This window comes from Malurus melanocephalus, unplaced genomic scaffold (genome assembly GCF_030028575.1).
Source record: "Malurus melanocephalus ecotype Western Australia unplaced genomic scaffold, MMel_1.1 scaffold_393, whole genome shotgun sequence".
Lineage (NCBI taxonomy): Eukaryota > Metazoa > Chordata > Aves > Passeriformes > Maluridae > Malurus > Malurus melanocephalus.
This window is the reverse complement of record NW_026623625.1, coordinates 348,505-359,940: the sequence shown is the minus strand read 5'-3', so window position 1 is coordinate 359,940 and position 11,436 is coordinate 348,505. Positions and strand designations below refer to the sequence as shown.

Genomic DNA, 11,436 nt, shown 5'->3' with positions numbered 1-11,436 from the left:
AACGACACCACCCAGACCCTTTGGGGTATCATCTGATGGGGACATTACACCAATAACATCCCAGAATGGGGACAGGCTTTAGGAAAAATAGGCTCATACAAAACCTTAGTAAGTGCTGCTTCCCCAGGGCCACAAAATACAGCCAGTGCAGCTACCCTGATGGGAAAAAACTCATTTTGCTCCCATCTTGGCTTAGCCAGGACTGGATCRGTCCCATGGTCATCCCTGGGTTGCAGCACCCTGGTAGCACAAGCCACAACACCCCACAGCACAGGCACCAGCCAGGCAAGRTAACACTGTGATCCTTCAGTCAAGGTACATTTTTTGTCCCTGGCCTTCTCTAGTGGCTCCTGCCCTCCATCCCAAGCAATTCTCAGCAGGAAATCAGGATTCAGTTRCCCACAGGACACACCACACATTATCCTGGCAGCCAAGTGCAAACATCTTGTGGAGTAAAACCATCATCTGACCACACAGAGATGTGGCAGGGAGTAAACAGAGCACTTCTATCATCAAATCCAGAGCTTTCACTGCCTCCCAAGAGCAGGGATGGAGCCCGAGGCTCTGCAGTTGTACAGTCCCAAACTATCACACCCAAGACCTCTCCTCTCAAATGCATGTGAGGAAGATGCTGCATCAAATGATGAAGCTCTTTACACAAGATAAACTGTCAATGAGCTCCTGCAAATGGGGAAACCGAGGCACAGAGGAGATCTGGTGAACACCAGCAGCCCGGGATCATCACAGGGATGGCAGAAAGTCAAGAAAGCTGGGTTTGCTGGGATCCAGAGTGGCAGCTCCAGCAGATCTCGGCAAGGTGCCATCCCCCAGCCTCCACCCCGCAGATCCCAGCTGCTTTGAAAGGTGATTTCCTCAGCACACTCCTACAGGAASGTGCCTGGGGAAGGAAACGCCGGGAGCTGCTTCCCTCCGGGCGCCAGCAGACACAGGGGACGCAGAGCACRAATTGCAACTCATCTAAAATTAGCTGCATTTCTCAGCCAGAGAGATCCTGCACACAGCACTCTGCAGGCTCCCGGGCCAGGGCAAGGGATCTGGGATCATTTCCATCTGGGGGGGCTCAGATTCCCAAGGGGTGTGATGTTACAGGATTTAGGCATGTTTGGCACTGAGGAATCCAGCTCGGTGACAAAATCCAGACAGGGAGAGGGTCCTGTGTGACATCACCCMAACATTTCACACTGACAGGGATCCCCACCATGCCAGGTACCCCAACAGCTCCATGGCCAAGCCCAAACACACCCCAGGATTTCACTGGGAAAACCTCTTCCAGCCCAGGCAAAGGGGAGCTGAATCCCTCCCTAGCTGTACTTAGCACACTCAGAGRGCCTGGGGCACAGGCACAACACAGAAAGTGGTTTGTGCATCACACCCCAGACATAAGGACAAACACCCTCCCTGCTCCTTTGTTCCCCACTTCTGCCTAACAGAAACGTTTAAGGCAAATATCACTGATTTCTCAGYCCTGATAAAAGCTGATTGGAAGAATATGGAAAGCAGCACCATTAGAATTCTCACCAGTAGTTTGTTTTGGTTCTCCAAATCATTTTAAATATTGTATTTAATAGAAAAATAATTTGCTCAGCTGTAAGAAACATCAATTTGCAACTTGAAGCCTTGTATATCAGCCAGAGAAGCTAATGTGTAAACATTAGCAGCTCCAGGAACGCGTGGGGTTTGGCCAATGCAATTCCAGGGAGAGAGCAGCCAGATATTAAGACAGAGGATTTGCATAATAAGTCACTTATGCCTGATAACCTCAGTGTTTGGAACACGCAGGACTAAAGAACAATATCCATCTGCCAGCAACTACAGAAGACATAAATCTCYTTTTTTCCTTTTCTTTTTTTTGAGTGGTAAAGACTTTTTATGCCTTTTACCTGCAGGTCCCCATGGAGTTGTCAAACCTCCTGCAGCGATTACCCAGCCCCAGMAACCTCCGAGGAGCCCCAGGGATGRGRGAGAACTGGGAAATCTGAATTCATTACAGGCATTTTGAAGCAAATACAACTGGGAAAATACAACTCTGAAGAGTTTGCAATGCCACAGGGATGGCTCATGCTTAGGCAAGGTGTGCCATACATCACSGTGTGGTGAAAATGCATTTAAAAGCAAGGGGGGAATAATGAATCCTGCCAGAATCCTTCTGTGGGGCAAACCCAGCTGCCAACTGCAGCTCCACATGCTCTTCCTTCCCACCCCAAAGCAGCTCCTCCAGGGAGATCAGCACTTCTGGGACTGGGATGCTGCATCACCTCATGAAGGTGGCCCCAGGAATGTCTCCCTGGAATGCACCTTCCTGGCTGCTCTGGAGTGATGCTGAGGGGCACAAGCCAGGAGTTTTTACTGCCATGACCASAGGGGATGWGGGGATTGAACATCCCATGCCCAGYACCCAGATGCAGCCAGTGCTGTTCCCGAGGAAGGACCAGTGGCACCCCAATACCTGTACCCTGCTCAAGAGAGGTCCTGCAGCACATAAACACCTCAAGCTGCACAGCCAGGAGGCCACTAACCTGCCACACAAGTGCTTTAATAATGAACCATCACTTAATTAACATYGTCACTGCTGCCTCTTGGACTCCACAGGAAGAAAAACAAGGCAGGAAACCTTTGGAAACCTCCGTCCTGCCGTTATCGATCACTCCCTGAGCAATTACAGCTCACGGGCTGTGGAGCTGTGCGACACCTTGGGAGAAAAAATGGCAACGAATTTAAATGCCTGAGAAAGGCAGGGGGAAAGAAAGCTCATTTCCCCCCCTGGCTCCTTTATTACCATCATGTCCCACACATCCCTGCTGAGGACTATTCACCCAGAGACACCCAGAGGGGACACACTGCTTTCAGGGAACACCTGAGGACACAGAGCTGCTCCCTTGGCAGGAATTCGGGCAGGAAAAGCAGCTGCCCTAGGATGCAACAGCAGCACCACCAAAGCCCTCCAGATTCCAACACCAGCTCCAGAAATCATGGGGAAAAAAACAAGTTTTCCAGATCTACCCCATTTTGCAAGGGATAAAAAGGGGGGGATCCCACAGTGTCCCCTCCCACAGCAGGTCCCACATCTCTGCAGTGATGCATGTGGGAGTGCAGCGTCGGAAGGCTCATCCTCCTGGGATGGAGCACGTGCCAGTGCTGGGAGGGCCTCAGGAGGGTCATCCATGGCCTTTCAGGGCAGAGAATGGAGCTGCAGAGCCCACAGCCACCTTCCAGCAATGGGGCTACACCATCCCCACCATCCCAGCCCACCCTGGGCGGGATAAAGGTGGGAAGAAGAGAAGCAAAGCTCAGTGTCACACACAGTCCAGGTGCACATCCTCCTCCTTATTCTGAACCACCAGAGGAGCCAGGAGCAGCAGTGTGGGCTGAGTGACGCCGGGGCTGGGAGGTGACAATGTGTGACATGGGCACATCAATCACAGCGCCTGGATGCGATGGAGTGGTGGAACTGGGTCTGCTGGGAGGGGAAAGGCACCARCAAGAAACCCTCAGGGACCAACAAAAAGGAGCCCTGAGCCCAGTGGGTCTGTCACAGCTTTGGGGAACACGCTGGATAAGCCAGGCAACCTTCAGCCAGGCGAAGGTAGGGAAATGGAAAATTGGACCCCAAAAAATAGGTTTGTTTTTACCAGTCCATGAATTTGGCTCAGCCACTCCAGTCAGAGCTGGYTTGGGCATCCACCCATTCTGACCTGCAGCATCCTCAACCCATTCCAGCAAMACCTCTGGGATTACAGKAACTATGCAGGAACMASTGAAGGGTCCCTGCAATACCACAARTACACACAACACCCTGCAACCCCAGRGAGCACCTTGAACCCCAATGCCCAGCACCTTCCACCTCCTCCCTGCACACATCCTGCTCCAGACAGATCCCAGCTCCCACCCCTGAGCAGCTGCAGCCACCATTGCAAGGAAGGCAGGAGATGGCCCTCACACAGAGAAATTTAGAGCCAGCAGCTCCCCAGACAGGAGCCTGGTGAGAGACTAAATAAAAAAGTTCAGCTGATATAAAGAGAAATAGCCCAACGCGGAGATGYGCTGCTTTAGTTTAATATTGTTATAATCCAGGGAAAGCAAACTGGTTGCTGGCTGCAGAAAATCAATGGGATATTATCACTCAGCAGACAGATGAAAATATAGTAAAAATAAGTAGAAATAACAACAGAAATAGAAGAGTCCTTGGGAAAGCCCCAGAAGGGCAGTGGCTGAACCTGCACCACGGGGAGAGGTCAGAGCCCACCCTGGCATTCACTGGGGGGGCTTCCAAATTCACTCTGGAGCTGCTGCTTCCCCAAAAACACACTGGAAAGCTCCAAGGCTGCAGAGGCAGCTGCCCCATTGCCACCAAAACCACAGAAYCAGATGTCCCAGTGAGGACTTTGAGGTGCCCAGGGGGTGACCAGGATCACCCACACTGGAGCACCTCCTAATTAAGGAAAGAGCATTTRTGCAGCTAAATGAGCCAGGGTGTGAATGCCTATGCTGACCACAGCGATGTACTGGCAGGGATTGAGGGTCTGGCACGGAAGGGTGTGTGGGCTGTGACAGATCCTTGTCCCCATGGGCTGTGACAGGTCCTCGTCCCCACGGGCTGCCAGCAGCAGGGAAGGACTTKGGAGAAGACACCATCCTCAGGTGGATCTGTCTGGACTTCCTGACCAGCCTGGAAAATTGCTGCTGCTGAACCCTCCACCATCACAGCTTTCTGGAGTTTCTGGAGGAACTCAAGGCTCCAGGGTCACACAGCACACAACAGAGAGGGGGCTGCAACCTGAGAAGCCCTACAGAGCACCCCCAAAACCACAGCAGTGCCACAAACCCCTCCAAATCCACCTAAGCACGGAAACGCAGCTTGCTGTCCATTCTTCCAGCTGCTCTCGCCTCCGTAAGCAAAGGGCTGCAATGCTCCATCCCCTTTGCAGAAAAGCCACTGCCATCTCCTGTCAGGACACAGCAGGAAAACCCCTCGGCAGCACCCCAAAGTCAAACCCCTCAGGCAGCACCCCAAAGTCAAACCCCCTGCTCTGGGGGAGCAGCTCGAGCACAGCCAGTGACCCATCTCCTGTTCCAGACTGGCCATCACAGGCCCCTGTGGCATCCTGCTCCAGTGTGCCCAGCAGCTGAAGGTCCAGTTGCTGGACTGGAGCCACATGCGGCTCCTTGGCTCGGCTAATTGGGCTAATTAGGCTGAAGCCTCCAGCACAAAGCAGCATTCAGGCTCAAATGCCGAGGGGTCCAGCAGGGCTTGTCTCCTGAGCAGGGCCCTGGGGACAGTGGCCTCGTTAAGACGTATCAGGTCATCGATGTCCCTGTCCCCTCATCCTCATCTCCTGCCTCCCCATCCCTGCCACAGCCCTGATTAACTTAACGATGTCAGCAAAGGTTGGATCCACACAGGGGGTTCAGGGAGCCAGAGCAGTCACTGGTTAGCTTAGGGCTCCCCAGCACCAGCACAGCCCCAGATTGGGGAAGGACAGACATTCCAGCAGCCCGGGAAGGCTGCAGGGAGCCAGGAGGCTGGGCCAGCACAGCCATCCTGTCAYGGGTGATTTGCCAGTATTTTTCAAGCCAAATTTAAAAAAAAAAAAAGGCATCAAAAAATTGTGTATGACAAAAATATTCAGGAAGTTGCTCCAGCTGCAACATGCTCCCACCCTCCAGCTGCAGTGCAGTGCTCTGCTCCCACTGCATCCCTGCCAGAGACAGTGGCTTTCCTGGGGGGCAGTGGGGTCCCCAGGCAATGGGGGCATGGCAGGCACATCTCTGCTCGCCCCTCAGCAATGGGGCTGTCCAGAGCTCTCCACCCCCAAGCTGGGGCCACCATTCCCACTGCCGGACACTGGGAGGAAGCCAGGGGCCAAAGGGGTGCCAAGCACCCACTCTTAACCAGCTCCTGYTCCTCAGCACCTGCAGCACTTTGGGAGGCAGGAAGGTCAGGAAATAACAAATTTATGGACAAGCCAGTCAGGACGCTCTTTCCAGCTGTGAATGTCACACACAGCTGGAGTCACACACTGGGACCCCACAGTGCCCCAAACTGCAGGAGCATTGCATTCCCTGTATTCCCAGGGCAGCCCAGCCTTCTCTCCAAGCAGCATTGCAATAGCCAGGCACCCACAGGAACAGCCCTTGCACCCCTCTGTACCCCACGGCACGGGGGGAGCAGGGAGAGGGGGAGTTCTGCTGTCCTGCTACTGCAGCACCTGGATTTGGGGTCTGGCAGACCCGGGGACTGGAAAAGGGACAGCCCCGGCCTGGCTCATCACAAAACACACTTGGATTCACTCTCCAGGTGGGAGAAATTGGGGCACAAAGCCCGAGTCCCTTAAACATGCAGTAAACACATTCCCCCACTAGTGCCCAGGCAGGAACTGCAAACCGTGGCTGTGACAGCCAGGCAGGAGCTGGAGCAGCACGGAAGCAGCCAGGGAAGGAGCTGCAGCCAACAACCACCCAGCGAGCAGGAACAGCCCTGATTTAAGAAAAAAATAAATAAAACAGCAGCCCCAAAGGGCAGCTGACACGTGAGCCCCCAGTGCTGGCAGCAGTGATGGGGATAGGGCTCYCCTGCCTTCGCCTTCCAGCAGCTGCAAGAGCCGGACTTTGGCTTTTGATCCAGGCAGAGGGTGCAGAACCTGCCGCTCCCAGGGCCAGGAGAGCAAACAGCTCAGGAACACCCAGGRAAGTCCCTCTGGCACCTGCCAGCTCCACAGCCACTCCCCAGAGACATCCTTTACCCAACGAGGAGAGGCAGATCCCGTGCCCCCAGGACCCCTCCAGCCAGGCAGCCACAGGCTGGCACCCCCTGTCCCCACCCYRTCACCCACMCACAACCATCCCAGCACAGGGAAAAGCAGCAGCAGCTCCTGCCAGGCCACCTGCAGCAGCAAGGAAAAGATCCATCTCCAGGACTTATTTACTTGAAGGCTGGCAACGAGGAGGCAATTAGCTCCCGGGGATRAGGGGAAAGTTTCAGTTTCACCAAGTACTAGGAGCGGTCTCCAGGCTGGAATGGGAGAGCAGGATTCAAGGAAAGCTGCAAAGCAAATCCCGAGCTGCCATGGGGGAGAAGAGGCTTGGGAATCTTGACATTTAATGATGCAATAACAAAAGGTTCCCAGACATGTCTAATAAGACAATTATAGTGCATGTTAATAATAGATTATTAAAAAGCGTATTTATGGAGGCTTAAGCARGCAGATGGCAGGGCCGTGTCGATAAGACTCTCCAGAGGCTGTGCTACCTCCCAGCTCCTGGGGATGCACAGCAGGGGTTTGCCTTCCTTTGCCTCCAGCCCCTCATGCTTAACCCTCGCATGACTGCCCAAAGCAAAGCAGTAAATCCCTGGAGAGGGACAGCAGCCAGGAGAGGATTGTTATGGGGTGCTCTGGGGTGCTCAGAGCTCACAGACCCTCTGCAGGGCAAAGATTGGGTAATGAGGGGAAGGAAAAGCTCCATCCCAGGTGCAKTCAAGGGAAAAACCAACATCAACAGGCAGCAAGGAGGTTATCACAGCCAGGACAGGGATTAAAGCCACCAGCAAGAGCCAGCCTTGGTCTTCCAGGGGATGTCCCTCCTCCCCCAGCACCCTGATCCTGATAGGCTTTATTCTGGGAAAGCTCTCAGGAAAGCTGGAATACAGCTGGTTCATCTTGGTTTGGATAACAAAGGGAAAAATGTGCATTTTAGGCCAGGAGATGACTCACCAGCATCTCTGCTCCTGGGGCCAGGGCAGGTCCAGGAACCCGGAGCAAAACATGAAACGGGAGTTTTGGAACAAGAAGAAAAGGGTAAAAATGAAACAAATGCAACTACAAGTCTTGATGGAGGATAAAAAAACAGGCATTGCCAGGCTCCACCATGGCACTGCAGATACAGAGCCTGAGGGACAGGTCCATCGAGGAGCACCAGCATCACTCGGAACCTCCCCRAATTCTGCTTCTCCCTCATGGATGKTGAAAATCCAYCATGCTGCAGTGTCCCTCTGCACACACTGGAGAGCCAAGGACCTGGGAGCCAGAAACCTTTGCCCTGGGCACACTTGGGCACATCAACAGGATTTTCCAGAGCATCCCGACACAGGTGTTTGCACTGTCTGTGTGCTCTGGGAAAGGGCACGGCACACCCAGGGCATTGAAAACAAATGTAGGAGCAAACAAGAGAAAGAGCGTCTTCCCTGGCACGACAGAACAGGCAGGAGGAAAAAAAAAAATCCAAGCCTGAAACAAGCTGACAAGGAAAATGTAATGTTCTCGCACATTTTATGAGCTTGGTGAAGGCGGGGTGGGAGAAAAACTCGGTGGAATGGGAGAGCCCACGGACAGCCAGGTGGAGAGAAATAAACACCGGGAAAAGCGCTGGAAGAGCAGGATTAGGCACCGGAGCACCCGAGGGCACAAAACACAGAGCTTGTCCCGCAGCAGCAGCCGGGAACACCCCTGCTCCTGAACCCCCCCTGCTCATCCCCTCTCCCAGCACCTCCCGAGCCCCCGCTGAAAGGACCGTTAACGGGCGGGCTCTGCCCTGCTCCCGACCCCAATCCCGGCCCCAATCCCGGCCCCGGGAACAGCGTCTGCCTGGCTGTTCCCATTCACTCGACCGAGACAGCACCGCCGCGTCGGAGTCGGGGTCACCGTGCCACCTCCTGCCAGCGCTGTCCCGGGGACACGGGGACGCTTGGGGGGCCCCATTCCCCCTGCCTGACCCCGGCTGATCACCACAACACCCCCCCAAAGCAGCCGGAGTGTCACCGCAGACACCGCCAACCCCAGYCCAGGGCTCCCGGGCGATCCCCACCTCCCGAGTGGAAGCTACAAACCCAAATATTTTATTTGCTTAATTGCTGCAAAAGAAGTCGAAGCCGAGCGCAAACAGCTTCCGCATAATTCCGTCAGGAGTGCCGCGGCTGTGACCGCCAGCGCCTGTCCCTCCACTGGAACACGGCCCGGGGACACGGGGGACACAGGCTGTGACACCCGAGAGCAGCTCGCTGCCGATTGCACCATGGAATCGTTGGGGTTGGGAAACATCACCGAGTCCAACCATTCCCCCAACACTGCCAAGGCCACCACGACCCCCCTTTTCCAAGGAGAGGAGGGAAATGGCTGAGCCTGCACAAGCTCCTGCCCCGGGGCCCTGCGAGCCATCCTGCTCCTGGCCACAGGCTTCCAGCAGGGAAAGGCTYCTTGTCCTGCTGCAGAGAGCCCAGCGAGGAGAGCTGGGGCCGACAAACCCCACTGGTGCCAAGCACAGGTCCCTGTCCCAGCCTGCTGACACTACGAGAGCCCCCGGATCGCTCGGTTTGGGGGGTCAGCCCGTGCTCCCCTCCATGACAAGCACGATGGGGCAGCGGCGACAGCTCAGCCACGGTGAAATCTTCGTCAACTATGAAGTTTGAAGCTGCAGGAAGGAGCAAAGAACACCCCAAGTCTGTGGGGGGCCRCGACCAGGGCACCCCCCTTCCTCTCTGTGCCTCAGTTTTCCCACCTGTAGAAAGGACCATCTCATACCGTTTCTTTGCAAAGGCACAGCTAAAAAAACATCTTCTGAAAATACCCACCGAGACAAGCAGCTGGTCCTCCCCACTGACCCCAGAGCACGTGCAAACGGCTGAAATCTTTTACCAGCCCTGCCCCCTCGCAGTCCCAGGGATGAGCAGAGCAACATCCCCGMWCCGGCCAAGCCGCAGGAGCAAACAKGAGGTGCAGGCAAAGAGCAGCCTGATGGGGCTTGGGGGGCTGCAAGAGCCCCCTCTCCTCCAGCTGGACACAGCCCCTTCGGCTCCACTGCGGAGCAGAGCCTGCTCTGCATCTCCCGGGGAAATGGAGCAAACACACTCCTGATTTACACCTTCGCTCTGCAGGGAAGGGAACCCACCAGGAAAAAAGGGTTTGCTCAGGAGGGGGACCCTGCCCACAAGGCCCCCCCAACCCCCATTGTGTCCCAGCCACTGCCCCTCGAGCCCCCCACGGGCTGCGGCAGCTTATCCCTGAAAGCCATCAGAGAAACACCAGGGCTGGGGAGCAGCAAACCCCAAATCCCATTCCTGACATCGGGGGCAGAAGCTCCAGCAGAGCCCCATAAGCTCCGTGCCTCAGTTTCCCCATCGCCTCCCAGCTCAGCTCCGAAGCAGCAGCTCCTCCCCCAAAATACAAACCCATTTCTTCCTCATATCCCCCACCCTGCAAGAGCCGGGGCAGCCTCTGCAGCTTCGTATCTCCCCCATCCAYCGTGTAACCATCCCCCCACCCACCGTCTATCCAACCCTCCATCCATCCCCCACCGCACGGGTCAGACGGCGCTTGTTTTCTGCTGATGGGTGTCACTATTTATAATCTTTGGAGAAATGCCACTACCCAAAAAAACAGAATCAATGCACCACCACAGGGACTGGGTGCAGGTGAGCAGCTTGGATTTAAGGGTAAAAAAAATAAAGAGCGAGGCAAAAATACACTTTAATGGGATCAACATCACCCAGGAGCTGGAAGCCACAGCAACAGGGACCCCTCGGAGTGAGGMACCAGCTCCCCCGTGGCTCCGTTTCCCCCAAAAAGCGCTCGCAGCCCCCGGCAGCACCTCGGGAGCCCCAAATTCCCACTCCCCTCACATCCAACGCTGTTCCAGTTTCCGAAGGCATCGGAAGCGAGTGTTTCCCCCGCACCTGCCCTTCCCCAGTGGGGCGCAGGGTGCAACGCTGGGGTGCTCAGGAGAAAGACCAAAAAATTAAAAATACGTCAATTAATCAAATCAAATCAAATCAATCGATCGTGTTTCGGTTCAACTCCTCCTGTACCTTCACGGCACAACGAGAGCCGGGGGGATGCGACCGGAGCCGCCGCAGCCGCCACCTGTTCCAACCGGAGGGTCCCCAGCTTCCTCTCGGGGCCCCACGGTGAAAGTACCGGGATCCCGCCGCCCCCGGGCACCCGCATGGGGTTCCTCTCGCGGYCCCCTCGTCGSCACCGGGGGAAGTTTTCCCTGCCGGGCTGCGGCGGGAGAGGGGTCGGACGGCGGCCCCGGTACCGGGGGCGAGCGGGAGCCGCGGGGCCGCGCTCAGCGGAGCATCCTCGGGAGGGGGGCTGCCGCCGAGACGCCCCGCCCGCGCACCCCCCGGCCGGCAAAACTTCCCCCGGTGGCGACGAGGGGAGCGCGGGCAAACGGAGCCCCCATCGCGGTTCCGGGGGGAGGGCGAGATCCCGGTGCTTTTTACGGAGGGCGGCGGCCCCGGGGCAGTTCGGGGACCCTCCGGCAGGAACAGGTGGCGGCGGCGGGACGGACGGTAGCACCGGCGGGAGCACCTCGGAGCCGCACCGAGCGAGCGGGACCCCCCGTGTCCCCGGCGCACACACCGCGCTCCGTTCCTACCGGCGGGCGTCTCGGAGTCCAGCGCGTAGACCCGCAGAGCGAGGGCGA

The 11,436-nt window shown here is 56.2% G+C and overlaps 1 protein-coding gene across 1 annotated transcript in view; it reads right to left on the bottom strand.

Moving 5' to 3' along the window:
• PTPRU (protein tyrosine phosphatase receptor type U) overlaps positions 1 to 11,434 on the bottom strand; it is a gene marked incomplete at its 5' end in the record, with an annotated part of 54,770 nt that extends 43,336 nt beyond the window's left edge. The window contains one exon of the mRNA XM_057379185.1: positions 11,389 to 11,434. Coding sequence (XP_057235168.1) covers positions 11,389 to 11,434 — 46 coding nt within the window. The remainder of the gene's footprint in view (positions 1 to 11,388) is intronic.
• Positions 11,435 to 11,436: the final 2 nt, after the last annotated feature.